The sequence below is a fragment of the Lepidochelys kempii genome, chromosome 4 (assembly GCF_965140285.1).
Source record: "Lepidochelys kempii isolate rLepKem1 chromosome 4, rLepKem1.hap1, whole genome shotgun sequence".
Taxonomy (NCBI): Eukaryota; Metazoa; Chordata; order Testudines; family Cheloniidae; genus Lepidochelys; species Lepidochelys kempii.
Genome location: NC_136383.1, coordinates 112,450,265 through 112,464,797, shown reverse-complemented (window position 1 = coordinate 112,464,797; position 14,533 = coordinate 112,450,265). Strand labels below are relative to the sequence as shown.

At 42.3% G+C, this 14,533-nt stretch overlaps 1 protein-coding gene across 6 annotated transcripts in view; it reads left to right on the top strand.

Annotated features, from left to right (window-relative positions):
• Nucleotides 1-1,280: 1,280 nt before the first annotated feature.
• CPEB2 (cytoplasmic polyadenylation element binding protein 2) overlaps nt 1,281-14,533 on the top strand; it is a 92,228-nt gene continuing 78,975 nt past the window's right edge. For 2 of the 6 annotated variants that reach the window (XM_073342482.2, XM_073342478.2), the window contains exons 1-2: nt 1,282-3,192; nt 6,108-6,398. In XM_073342482.2, the coding sequence (XP_073198583.2) occupies nt 2,032-3,192; nt 6,108-6,398 (1,452 nt within the window). In that variant the 5' untranslated portion in view covers nt 1,282-2,031. Of the gene's footprint in view, nt 3,193-6,107; nt 6,399-14,533 lie in introns of all 6 variants that reach the window. The other 4 variants (XM_073342481.2, XM_073342479.2, XM_073342483.2 and 1 more) reach the window with 3 other exon arrangements.

Sequence of the window (14,533 nt, the reverse complement as noted above, 5' to 3'; positions counted from 1 at the left end):
GATGCCTGTGGGCAGCAGTTCACCAGAGATGCTCTCTGGTTATTTTGATTAAAGTTTTAGTCTCTTCTCATTCACTGATTTGTTATTTAATGAACCCCTAGATCATTACAAGGAGGAATCGGGGTCACAGCCAAAAGCTTCTGGTAGAGTGACCAGATGTCTTGATTTTATAGGGACAGTCCCGATACTTGAGGCTTTTTCTTACATTGGTACCTTTTATCCCCCCACCCCAATTTTTCACACTTGCTCTCTGGTCACCCTAGCTTCTGGTGGCCTCCCAATCTCCTGCTCACCACTGCTTTAAAGCCACCGTAGGCTAACTGGGCTCATTCTGAATAGGCCCCAGGGGCCCAGCGCCCGCCTGCAAGGAGCCAGCCCAGGAAGCTCACGCGCTGATGAGGCTGAGCCGTCGGTGGCCACCAGAGACTGGACGAGTGCAGGGACGGCAGAGACAAGCTGCCCGAAAGCAAGGACTGAGGGGCGGGGGCACCCTAGGGCACTGGCAGCCGTAGCGAGGCTTTGCACAAGGCCCACAAGAGCGGGGGCGAGCAGAGCGTCACGCTTCCCAGGCTGGGCTCCCTCCCCGCAGCGTTGCCCCACCCACCTCCACGTCTCTCTCCTCCCAACCGGCTTCATTTTTCCCACGCCCAGCGGCGCTTGCGTCCTTGCCCCTCCTACAGCAGGCGGCTGCGTCAATGCAAATAAGCTCGGTAGGAGGGGTCTGGGAGGCGAGAGCAGTGACGACAGTTCTCTCCTTCCAGAGCCGGAGAAACAGTCCCTGGCAGAATCCACGGCAGTGGAAGAAACCATTTTTCAGCCTCTCCCACCCTGGCCGGGGGAAATCATCTCGCGTTTTGTTCCCCTCCGGCAAAATAGTTTCTTTAAGGAGCTGTATTCAAGTGTACATCTGCGGCCCACACAAATAGATATGTTCTTGGTTAAAGAAGCAGGCAGGTATACAGTGAATTACAATGTGGGGGAGGGATCGCATTTATCTACCCCTTATTGAAGTGGTAACGCCCGCCCTTTTGGTTGGTGCCGTCGCCCGCCCGGGCCTGCCCGTTCTCGCGCTCTGGCAGTTGGAGCAGCGCGAGAGCAGCCGGCACGACGGTACCGAACCCTCAGTGGAGCCGGCGATTAATGATTAACGAAGACTAGTAGCGTGCGCTCATGAATTAGTAATAAGGGGGCGGGACTCATGATTTATTAATGAGGTCCACCCGCCAGAAGGTGGGGATTGTGACGGGATCGTGACGAACGTTCCGGAGTTCTTAAGGGTGGTGCAGCCGGCTAGGAACCGGTACTGGGAGTGGGGGAGAAGGATAAGGGGCGGGGAAGAGCTGTACCCAGCCTCAGAAACAGGCCTATTTGATGGACATGTAAGAGAGGACGGTGACAGCCTCTCTTCACTCAGTGCCCAAGCTAGGGACCCCCCCCGTCCCCGCCCCGCCCCGGGGATTATAGAGAGTGGCGGGTGACCGTTCGGGGTGCTGCTGATTATTATATGCAGGATTGTTAGAGGCGAAGGACTAGACTATAGGGATTTAGTTTGAGGCTCTTTTAACCCGATGAGGGGGAGTATATAATGTGGGAAAGTTTACCCCACAGTGGCGATTATTGTGGTTGGGAAAGAGGGATTTTATGCTGGAGGTAGAGGATTTTTTTTTAATCACGGGAGGGGTTTTTTACCCCATAAAGTGGCTTGTCAGATGCAGGGTTGTTCCTTCCCCCTGCAAGGGTGGGTATTTACCCCTACCCGGGGTCGGTGTGGGTAAGGGGCTTTCTTGAACGCGGGGCTCGCAGATCTTTAAGCCACTGCCTACAACGACTGGCAGCAGCAGCCCCCATCTACGGCTTGGTGTAGGAGGCGCTGCCTACACGAGTCCTTCTCCTCCCTGGCAGCAGCAGCGCCTCACTCCGTCCTGCCCCTCCTCACCCACCCGAACCGGTTCCTCCCTCAGCAGCGTGTCCGGTGTGTCGCCACCGCCCTCTCTGTTGCTGTCGGCGGCGGCTGCTGCGTAGCATCAAAACATGCAGGATGAGCTGCTCCTGGGGGTGACACAGCAGCAGCCAGGGAGCGAGAGGCTGGGCAGCGGCCCCGCAGCAGGACACCCCCCTCTCAGCCACCCCTCCTCTGACTTTAAACCCAGTCTCAGCCCCCACCACCAGGATTTAAACAAGCAGCAGCCGCCACCGCCCGCTCCTCAGCTGAGCCAGAAGAGGAAAGAGTTCAAGCAGCAGCAGCTCAGCAGCCCAGCCCAGCTCGGCAGCAGCCACCCCCTGACTAACCACCACCACCACCACCCCGACTATCATCGCCACCCCCTTCAGCAGCAGCACTTCAGCCACCCCGCTGACAAGTACCAGGAGCACAGGCAGCCGCGCCAGCTCCTCAGCGCTCACCCCCCGGAGCAGCCGCAGACAGGGGACTATCCGCCCTACCAGCCGCTCAGCCCAGCCGAGCAGAAGGGCGGCGCAGAGAGGGGGGGCTTAGAGCGGCTCCCCCCTTCCTGCCCGGGGGCACAGGCAGCAGCGGACCCCAATGTGGGGGTGGTTGTCTCCTCCTGTGTGAATCCGCCTCCGTCTCCTCCTCACCTGCAGGCTACAGCCCAGTTGCCCCCCATGGAGTCCCCCCCGAACAGCCACTTGCTGGGCAGCCCCGGGACCCTCTTGCCCGGCGGGCTCGGCTCCGGCTTCAGCAGCCTGCAGAGCTCGGAGATCCCCAGCCCCCATCACCAGAGCGGGGGCGGCTCCTCCTCGGCGGCTTCCCCTCCTCCGCCGCCGCTGCCCGGCTTCGGCACCCCTTGGTCGGTGCAGACCTCGTCGCCACCTCCGCCGCAAACGCAGCAGCCTCCGGTCTCCAGCAGCAGCGGCGGCGGCGGCGGGAGCCAGATCAGCGCGATGCCTCCGCCGAGCCCGGACTCCGAGACCAGCTTCTACCCGGGGATCCCGTCTTCGATCAACCCCGCTTTCTTCCAGAGCTTCTCGCCGGTGTCGCCTCACAACCCCTGCGCCGGGCCCTTCAGCAGCCCCTTCTCGGCCGCCGCCCCGCCGCCGCCGATGAATTTACCGCAGCAGCAGCAGCAGCAGAACCGGAGATCCCCTGTGAGCCCCCAGCTCCAGCACCAACACCAGGCGGCGGCGGCCGCGGCCGCCTTCCTGCAGCAGAGGAACTCCTACAACCACCACCAGGTGCGGGGCCCGGGAGCTTCGGGGCGGCCGGCAGCGGGGAGTCCCTCCGCATGGGGGAGAGCGCTGGGGAAGCCACTCGGACCCTGGGAGTGGGGCGGGGGGGACGGGGACCGGGACCTCCCCCCCGCCCCGAGCGGTGAAAGCAGCGGAGGTTTTATTTGAGGCCCCCGGCTGAAGTTACCCGGCGGCAGGGACAGCACGGCTAGAGCCGGTTGGTGGAAGCAGGGCGGGGCTCCCACAGCCCAGGCTCGGTCTCGGTACTGCAGCGAGCGCCCTTTGGCGGAGCGGGGGGCCTCGGCCCCGTTTCTCTCCAGCTCTCTCCCGCTCCCTGCGCTGCAGAGCTCTCTCGGTGGGCGGAGGGGATCTGGACCCCGTTCCTCCGGCCGGGGCGGGAAGAGGTGTAAATTAATTCGGTTCGGGTTAGAGTTCTGTTGACTGCCCCTTTCTTCCCGACCCTCTGCCTCTTCTGCTCTGTAGGTGTCAGGTGAGAAAAAAGCGGATTAAGTAATACGACAGGCCCATTGATTCTTAGTGTCAGTTATGTCCCCCAGACTTTGATCGGTACTTACTGGGTTGTTATAGCTGCCGTCTACAGGCGTCCTTTCCTTAGCTGTCAACAGTTTTTTGGTTAGTTTTGTTTGTAATTGCATCTGATACCACTAGTGAAAAGGTCACAATTTCAATGTGAAAAGGGACAGGTTTCCCTCCAGAAAACATGTTTGTTGACCTATGAGCCTCCCTGCTTTTTAAATATACTTTAAAATTGAGAACATATAAATTGACTTGCATAGGCAGGTTTGGTGTTAAGTGAGCTTTTTGATTAATCTGAGAACTGCCAAGATGAATAACTTTTATTTAGAGTTACTTGTGTATGTGGCGATGTAGGCAAACAGCAGCTTCACTACTGTATTTCAGATTGTCCCAATTCTCCTGCCTACAGCACCTACTAGTTTAATGGGTGGCATGGAATCCTCATCTCCTATTGGCTAAAAAGGTTGCTTTTCTTCCTGGTTCTGTATGTTGAGAATAAGATAACGTGTCATATTTTGTTCCATGGAGCTGTTCTGCTCTCTCCAGTTAACATATCATACATAGTGTGTGACATTTGCACCATGTTAAGGTTTTTTAGGCCCTTCATGGCTGAGTGTACCATATAGGCCCCATAGTCAGATTAATTTCTGCTTAATTCTAGTATTAAACCGTGTGGCATTTTACCAGGTAGGTAAGATTGGGATTATATGAAGTAGTGTTTATTTTTTTGGTCATTGGCATTCAAAAATTGTATTATGAGAAAATGTATATTGTTTATATGTTCATCTGTGGTGAACATGTTTTTAACATGAATCTTATCACTTAGTTTGCTCTGTTTTTAAACAAATTCCAAAGCAATTAAGAGATAAGACAGCAGCTCTCTCTACCATTAAAATTTGTGAGGAAATCTTTTCACCTCTCACTTCCCTGGCCATAATCCAGTTATGACTTTATGTCAGTTGTAGGTAGTAAACCTAAAACAGTGATGTGAAAGCATAGTTAGCAAGATTAAAGACCTGTTTTCACACTTGACATTATCTCCAAAGTTTGTTTCTCAATAGAGTGCCTGCCTCTCCCAAAATTCCAACACAAAGCATTCAAGTTTTACAACATAATTATCTATAATTATATAGAACAGGGGTATCTATCTGTCTGAGTATCTGACCACAATGGCTTTAACATACTTTCAGGATTATTTTTAATTTTTATGTCTGTACAGGTCCATCAGTACTCATCATATTTAACCTTTTTCAGTATTTGTCATTAGAAGTACATTATCTTTGAGATAGAGGTGTTACATTTGGATTTCAGATTGGAATTGGATTTATAGACCCTCTATTTCATCAAAAAGTGTCTAAAAAAATCCTTTCCAAGAACAGTCAAGTTTTAAATACTTTTATTTTGCTAACTGGACAAACACAGCTCTTTATTATCACCACAGTTCAATGGGTCCACCTCTTAGTAGTATGACAACCATTTCAGTTCACACATTGGTTTTTAGAATAGATTATTATGTATTGAAGGCAGCAGTAGTGTTTTACCCATTTTCATCCTGAAAAGATCTTTACATTTTTTCTCTGGGGTTAGTCTGAATATGTAAATTTTATTTTGTATAATAGCAGTAAGTCCATTGGATATCAAAACAATCCCTTTCTGAAATAATCAAAAAGCCAGATTCCTCAGGCGGGGCAAAACACTTTTTTGGTTCGCTGACTTCTGCACAGCTATGCCAGTTTACACCAGCTGAGGATCTGGTCTAGTTTGTTAGACCAGAAGTTCAAGCTGTAGCCTTTAAAGGCTATTATAATACATTTATATTTTTAGATACACATCCAGGATAGTTACTTTGAACAAATAATTTTGGGTTATCCAGATAGTCTGTGGGATAATCAGTCTTTGTCTTTGTTACTTGAAAACCTTTTCCTCTTTATGTAATATTTTAGAATGACCTATGAATTTTTTTTATCCTGCTACTCACTACTTTCTCCTTTACTCACAAAAAAAACCAAACAAGTGACCTTCATGAAACCATCTAATGCTAGTCTACAGAGACATATCAAAGGGGCCTGCCTATGTGACAGATTAGTTATGTAATGAAAGTGTGGCAGCTTTTATTGTATTTAAATAACTGTAGGAATGTTCTACCAAGAAATGACTGAAAATCCTAATTTATCATTTTTGCAGATCAGTCATTTTGGTAAAGCAGTCTTGTTTTATGGTTACTTGTATTCAGTTTTCTCCTTTGCCATGGATGTCAGTTTATAGGCAAATGGGAACTCCCAGTTTTTGTACTCTTTACAAAAGCCATCTGAGCGTTTTTTGAGGTAACAAGCAAACTAGGAATGTTTCCCAAAAAAAAAACTAATCAAATCTTTTTTTTTTAGCCTCTTCTGAAGCAGTCGCCCTGGAGCAACCATCAGAGTAGTGGCTGGAGCACAGGAAATATGTCCTGGGGAGGAATGCATGGCAGAGACCATCGTAGAACTGGAAACATGGGAATTCCAGGAACTATGAACCAAATTTCTCCTTTGAAGAAGCCCTTTTCTGGTAATGTCATAGCTCCCCCTAAATTTACTCGCTCTACTCCATCGCTGACACCAAAATCATGGATTGAAGATAATGTTTTCCGAACTGACAACAACAGTAATACTCTCTTACCCTTACAGGTAAGAATGGTATGTAACTGGAAACATCTTAATATTTGTCTTTAATTTTGTCTAGCATTGCAAATAGATCTGTTTAACATATTAAGTGATACTGACAACGTTCATGGTGATTTTTGTGAAAAAGTTGTACCTTCTGTTGTTACAAGTGTATTGAAAGTGACAATTAACCAAAATATTTTCCAGTTTATATAAAATGCCAGCAGTAGCCAGAATTATTGCTTACTGACTACATGAGGAAAAAAGGAGGAAACTGAAACAACTCTTGCACAGCAACAAGGGAGCAGAAATGCTTTTTAAACTATCAGAGAGCATTTTTAACATTTGTCAATTTAAAACACTCAAGGCTCCTTTTAAATCTGGGCTGCTTTTATCCCTTAGTTTTTAATGTAGATTAATTTTAGATCTTATCAAACTGTTCTTGTGGACAAGCCTTTTTATACTGTATTTGTGGACAGCTCCAACTCTTTTTTTTTAAATTCACCTTTTCATCTTATTAGCATCCTTGCCAATGCCACTCTGTATATGGGTTTTAGTTTTCCCCTATTGGCAGCTTCTTGAGGGATGTCCATAGTTATTTAATGACTGGACCATAGAAGCCCTTTGATTTAGAGATGTTAAATGCGAAGAGGAAGAATGGTCTTGGACTGAGGGGATCTGGGTTCAATTTTTGCATCAGACTTCCTATGTATCTTTAGGCCAGTCATCTAATCTCTATGCCTCAGGTTCCTGTCTGTAAAATGGAGATATTTTTTTTCTTGAGCCTCTGTCAGGTCTTGTCTAGTTAGTTTGTAAATTCTTGGGGGCAAGGACTGTCGCTTGCTATCAGGCTCCAACCTCAGTTGGTGATATAGCAGCTTATGCATTTACTTTTTTGTTTCAAGGAATCTACATTTAAGATAATCCTTCTACTTTAGAAACTAGCCATTCCAAGTAAGCAGCAGATTACTTTAAGAATAATTCTCTATTTTACACCTTCTTTAGGTCTTCTTTAACTTTAGTACTTTGTCTTGACTTGGGCTTGTAATTTGGGCTAGTATATTAACAAAATAAGGTAACCTGCAGGAAAGAGTAGTTACAATACTTGTTATTCCCTGCATAGGACTGTCATGCTCTTTTATTTAGAATGTATTTATTCTAAACTAGGTCTTATTTTGTCACAATTTTGATCTCTCAACTTTGAACAGTTGCATTTGTGTCAAAAAGCAGATTAATTTTAGTGTAGCTGTGATAATAGCAAAAAATTCAGTCTGGGATTTTTACATAGATCTCCTGGTTTTTGTCATTTTGGCGGTGAGTGGATTTCCTATTGGCTCAACAAGCCATATACCTCTACTTACAAATGGGGCCTGATAGTTACAATACTGGACTTAGTGTCACTATTGATTTCATATGCTTCTGAAGTTTGCTGGGATTGCATCCAATAATGCATTTCTTTTATGGGAAATCCTGCTATCATCCTCTAAAGTCCTATCTCATTGAATAGGCTTGCTGACTGGGCTTAAACAGCAGGGTTTGTATAATTTTCTTGTAGCTTGTTTGGGTGGGATGATGGAAAGGATGCCACTTCTATACCAAACTACAACTTGACTCATTAAAGATAGAGTTTAAAGTTGCCAGCTTGAGATAGCTGGTGCTCTGCAGTGGAAATATCTTTAAAAACCCCATTCTGAAGTAGACACCTGTAAAATAATCAATTTCATGATTTGGGTTAGGAATATTAGTGTTGTATTGATCTGTTTGAACAGCATTGCCACAATATGTTAGAGTGCGTATCCTGCCAAGCACAACAAACTTGCATATACTTCAAATATAATTCAATATGTCTAATAAGTGTGTGTGTGTGTGTGTATATGTGTATATGTATAGCTTACTGAAACTATTAGAGGAAGTCCTCTAATATAAAGCAGCTTGTTTTCAGATCTAAACAAAGTTTGTTTGTTTGTCTTTACTCATAGCATATAGAAAGCTAATAAAACTTCTATTAACTTAAACAATCATAGGTAGCAGAGTAGAGAAAAGTGTCTGAAGTTCAACCATATTTATAATAATTTGTGCTGATGTTTTTGTTCTTGGTGTTCATAACTTCAAAGCAGAATTATAGACGTACTTAAATACAGCACCTACAATTGAACTGGCTGCTGAACTGCTTTATGATAGACAAAGAATTTTGTTTTGTCCAGTAATAAACTAGTGTTTAAATCTCACTTGTTTGCTTTTATAAGAATAGTCAAAGGACAGAGTGTGATCTGAACTCTTTCAGTGTTAACCACTTTTATTGCAGAAACATTAAATAGATGTTTTCTATATCCTTATTAAGATGCATTGAATTACTGTGTTCATAATTTTCAATTTTTATTAAATTCTGCCCTACATGGGGTCACTTCCCCACTACGTTGTCTGATGCATGGATTTTAGGCATCATAATGAAATGGTTAAAAAGAAGCTGAACTTCAGTTTAGTTAGAACTGGTGATGGTGATGCTATCTAGGCTTGTGCTGGCAGTTGTGACACAGTCAAATATCAGTCTACTTAATTTGTACTGTGCTTGCCTCGTTCCATAAAAGGTTGAGGTATTCAGGTTGATGATTCTTAAAGATACAGTATCAGTTTTAGCAGATGCTGAATCAGTGCTTTTATATTACTAAATTTATGCCATCTGCTAAACGTAACTATATTGAACAGACGTATAAAACCTGCCTGTAGTCCTCCTAACCAATGTTTCTCAATCTTAGTAAAGACTCTTGTTGCCCATGTTCTCCCGCATTTACAATTTGCAGACCTTTTTCACTACTATTTGTGATCACAACACCGTGTCGCAACTACTAAAATAGTTTATATAGAAATAGTTAAAATACATGTTTACATCTTGCTTTTAGATATAAACATGATTATGAGCCAGCACCATGAGATTTGCTCGCTCATTGCAGACCACTAGTGGATCACAGGTTGGAAGTCACTTTTGTAAAGAATTTTCAGGCCTTGTTTACAGTGGAGACTTGCTATAATTGTAGCCATCGGTGTGCCGTAGCCCATGTAGCTGCACTTGTGCAAACCACTAGCGTAGACCAGATAAGTCACAATTTGAACAGTTGCAACTTATTCCTTATCTGAAACTTTGCTTTATTCTCAGAGTCTCCACTGGTGCAGCTACACTGGTGGCTGAGATAAGAGCATGTCTCCAGTGTACACAAGGTCAGGGAGTTGATGATATTTCTAATACATAATATTGCTTGGTATTGAGTATCTGTTCAGTTAACAGTATATATTAATGACTATTAAAATGTTATGTTTTGATCATGTAGCTTACAAAAAGGAGGGGAATGAAGACCAAACTTTTTCACTGTTGGTATTCTTTAAGTATAAGACTGAGGCATAAGTTTCCTATGTGCACAAACTGGATAGAACTTCATTGACTGCAGTGAAGTTGAATTCACTAATGGTGAATTGCATCGCTAAGATAGGATTTTGAAAAGTGCTTAATTTTGGCCTAACTACTCACATTAGCCTTAGAGGTAACACTCCAGTGGTAAAGTTAGGCCATCATTGAGCGCTTTTGACAATCCCACCTTTTGGCCTGCTCTGCACTACGGCAGTACAGCTATGGTACTGCAGTTGTGCCACTGTGGGGTGGATACTTCCTAGATTGATGGAAGAGGGCTTTCTATTGATGTAGGTAATCTACCTCTCCAAGAGGCAGTAGCTAGGTCAATGAAAGAATTTTTCCATCAGCCTAGCTGCATCTGTGGTGGAGGTTAGATCGACCCAACTGTCGTGCAGGGTGTGAAATCTTTCATGGCCCTGAGCAGTGTAGTTAGGTTGATCTAATATTTTAGTGTAGACCAGACCTTAAGTTTTACTGGCATAACTATGGCTCTAAGGGGTGTAATTTTTTGCTCTTACACTGGCAAAATTATGCTGGTAAAAGCCCTAGCCTAGATACAGTTATACTGGTATAAGGCACATTATACCGCCATAGTTTATTTTACTTTGACAAACCAGAATAAGCTATACCAGTAAAACTCCTCTACATTGGGGTTTTTGTAGCTTTAAGTATTGTTTACTGGTATAGTTAAAAAAGAGAAACTTAAATATAAACAAGGCCTTCATGTTTATAATTTTCTATCTGAATATCGATAGTACATTATTTTATTTCTAATCTCTTAAAAAACCTTTTTACAAACATTTTTTTAAACTAGTGTAGTACTTGTTCTTAAAAGGTCAATAGTGTTTGTCTGTATGCTCTTGGAAAGAACAAATGTAAATAAAACTTCATTCTGCCAAAATGAATCTGAATTCTGTTCCTGTATCTTTGAGTTCAGGAAATACATTGCGTGTCTGGGTGTCTTTCACATTGATTTGTCCTTCCTGTTTGTTTGGACTGTGCATAGAGTGTCAGTTGTCCTTGAAGCTGAGCTGTGTTATTCACTACTGAAACCTATTGCTGTAATTTGGGATTCTGTACAGTAAGATATAACCTAAATAACTGCAGATACTTCTTCTGGTTGCCTTGGTTGTCAGTCTTTTTTTTTTTTTTTTTAATTCAGAGTCTAAAATGTCAAATATTCAGTGAAATAAAGCACAGTTTCAGGTGTTTTCAGCTAAGTTTGAGTTGTTCTTCACACCAGATATTAAAATATTGTTTTAATATTCTAGAGACAGAATAATTTATCAGTTTGTTCAAGTAACTTAATTTTGGATTCTCAAGATATCAGTTTTTCAATATTTGTAATCGATAATATTTGATAAAATCCATGTTAAAAGTGCTGAGCACCTAGCAGCTCTCATGAAAGTCTGTGGGAGAGTTAAAATTTCAGCACTTTTAGAATTCAGGTAGCTTATTTAGGTGTTTAAAACATGGATTTAGGAGCCCAGCTTTAGGCAGTTATTTTTTTTGAGAAAAGTTGCCTTCATTCAGATTGTACTGCGCTTTAGATCAGTTACCTGGGCCTAGTGCATTTAGGCCCCAATCTTTTGCAGATGGACTGCTGCCCTGTAAGGAGAACCCTTCACTGCAGCTCTGCTTGATGCAGCAGTCCACCTACAAGCTGTCAATTTCAGGATCAAGGCCTTTGAATGGACAATATTTTTAATTTTAAACTTGCATATAGATGTTCAGAATACTGAACAAAATCAATGGACCGAGTCTGTTAGACTTAAAGCCACAAATGTATTAACAAGTTTTTGCTGAACTAAAATACCTATGTTGTTTAACTTACGCAGTTTATAAAATATTGGAAGAATATATTTAAACCAAATCCTTTGTTTTATTAACATATATGCAAGAACTTATGTAAGGGCTATCTTTTGTTGCACAGCAAAATGTTTGTCAACCAGGCTAATGGAGCAATACTGTATACATTATGACAGGTTTCAGAGTAACAGCCATGTTAGTCTGTATTCGCAAAAGGAAAAGGAGTACTTGTGGCACCTTAGAGACTAACAAATTTATTTGAGCATAAGCTTTCGTGAGCTACAGCTCACTTCATCGGCTGCATGAATGCATGTATGCAACCGATGAAGTGAGCTATAGCTCACGAAAGCTTATGCTCAAATAAATTTGTTAGTCTCTAAGGTGCCACAAGTACTTCTTTTCTTTTTGTGTATACATTATAATTCTAGTTACCGAAGAGTTAGCAATAAAAGAAGTTTTATATTGTCCAACCGATCTCATTGCCAAACCATAATTGTTCTCTGAGATTATGAGCTTTTTCAGGTTTAAATAACTAGATTTTACTGCCGCATTTGAAAGACTATTTTATAGGTGATGGTTAGAAAACTTTTCCTGATGATGATCGGTCTAAATTTTGCTTTTCTCAGTTTCAAACAACTATTCTTAGTTATTTTTTTAAACCCCTGAACAACTTCCCCCTTCATGCTGAGACCCTCCAAATGTCTAGTTTGTTGTCCTTTTTAGTTATTTTGACCACGCTATGCATACATAGGTTTTTTTTTTTTAGGCTTTCCTCATGCGTCAATCCTGCCAAGTCTTTAATCATCTTTGTAGTCTGTCTGGATTGCTTCCAGTGTTTCAAAGTCTTTTCTTAACCTGGACCACTTGGGGGTGGATGCAGTGAATGCTATATGTCTGCATAGGTAAATATTTCAGCAAAAATGACTTGTATAGTTGGGTAGCAGAACTGTCATGTTGTTGTTGGACCTTTTCTGTAAATATATGCAGTAATGCGATCTTAACTTGAAAACATGTTTGGTGTTCTCAGGATGACTGCCCCTAGATATCTGCTAAATGTTACATTTGTTAGCTACTTTATGTGGTGTGGGTAGTGGTAACCTACTTTCCTTCCTGAGGTAATTTTTTGTTTCTACTTTTTTGTAAGCCTTCTGTCCAATTTCCATAAAGCTAAACTGTAATGAGCCATAGGCTTTACAGTTGCAGTTTCTCGGTATGTATTGAAAAGCTATTTTATGGATCCTTAATGTCTTTAAGTCTTCAATTATTTTTATTTTTCTAGTTTAGGATATACATTTGATGTTTTTATAATATATGCTTAACTGATAAGATTATGATGGGAAGCCCTCTACCAATGTACATGTATAGAAATACTTTCCTAAAAATGTACTGTTTGTAAGTTGGACATTTCACTTTATTGATAATCACCCATTGTATTCAAGCTTTAACAGAATGTAATAGAAACATACATACGGTTTATTGGAAGTCACTAATTATTTTGTGTATAGAAACTAAGATCTTTTTGAGCTTTAAGCTGGTTAGGAAGAGGATGAAACAGATGGGACAAGGTTAGCTTAAAATAATCATTTAAATTAATGTTTTTGGTGTAGCAAGAGTTGAATTCACTGTAAAATCTTGCTCTTCACCAAAAGATCTTATTCTTAATATAATGAAAAAGACAATGATCTTATGTTTGCTTTATTATGAAGCAGATCATGGTAGGCTTCCTCAGAACGTCAAGATTTGTTTGAATAAGGTTTTCTGAAAGGATTTTTGTATTTTAGTGTACTTTTAACTCATTTGAAATGGCTCTAGAAAAAAGAGGGTTTAAATTATATATGATAACATGAGAACTCCACATCTCTTCCACCCATTTTTTAAATGATTTGGAGAATTCTAGGACAAAATTGCAAATGTGATGGTGTACATAGCATTTTCCTAGCATCAGTTCTTACCAGTTTTGCTGGTGCTAGTGGGAACGTATCAGAAATTGAAAGGAATAGAGGCCCTTGTTTTGAAGTTGTGTATTATTTGGGAATCAAATATGGTCCTTCACTTCCTGGACCATTAGTGATATGACAGGCAGCACACTGCCTCCAAAGTAAGGTTGCACATTATGCTAGCAGTATTATATGAGTGACTGAAGAAAGGGTCTTGTTTAACTCCACTCTAGAAGTAGTAACATTCAGATCTCTTCAGCCAGGAAGACCACACCGAAACATTCTTTTTAAATGTGAGAAGTTGGAGGAAACTAAGAGGTAAACAAACTATGAAAGAGAGATTAGTAGAAATAGGGTTGAGTTTGTTAGAATCAATAAATACATGAAATCCAAGGGGTAGGTAAAAATGAAGTGGCTAACTTGTATATGCTTTTTCAGTTAGTAGTGAAATTGGTGCCTTAGAAAGCATAAAGTCCTGTCCCCCTAACTTTAGATCTATTGAAAAATTTAACCCCTGAAAATGTATTCTGTTAGTGTACTACTTTGCGCTAAGTTGACCGACAGGACTTCCAGTGACATATTGCATCTGATGGTTAGAATAATTAATGCTTCTATGACAGGTTTCAGAATGGTAGCCGTGTTAGTCTGTATCAGCAAAAAAAAACAAAAACAAAAATGAGCAGTACTTGTGGCACCTTAGTCTAACAAATTTATTTGGGCATAAGCTTTAGTGGTCTAAAACCCACTTCTTCGGATGCATGCAGTGGAAAATACAGTAGGGAGATATAATATACACAGAGAACATGAAAAAATGGGTGTCACCATACCAACTGTAACAAGACCAATCAATTAAGGTGGGCTATTATCAGCAGGAGGGGGAAAAAAAAAACTTTTATAGTGATAATCAGAATGGCTCATTTCAAACAGTTGACAAGAAGGTGTGAATAACAGTGTCTGTATGGGGGGGAAATTAGCATGGGGAAATAGTTTTTAGTTTGTGTAATGACCCATACATT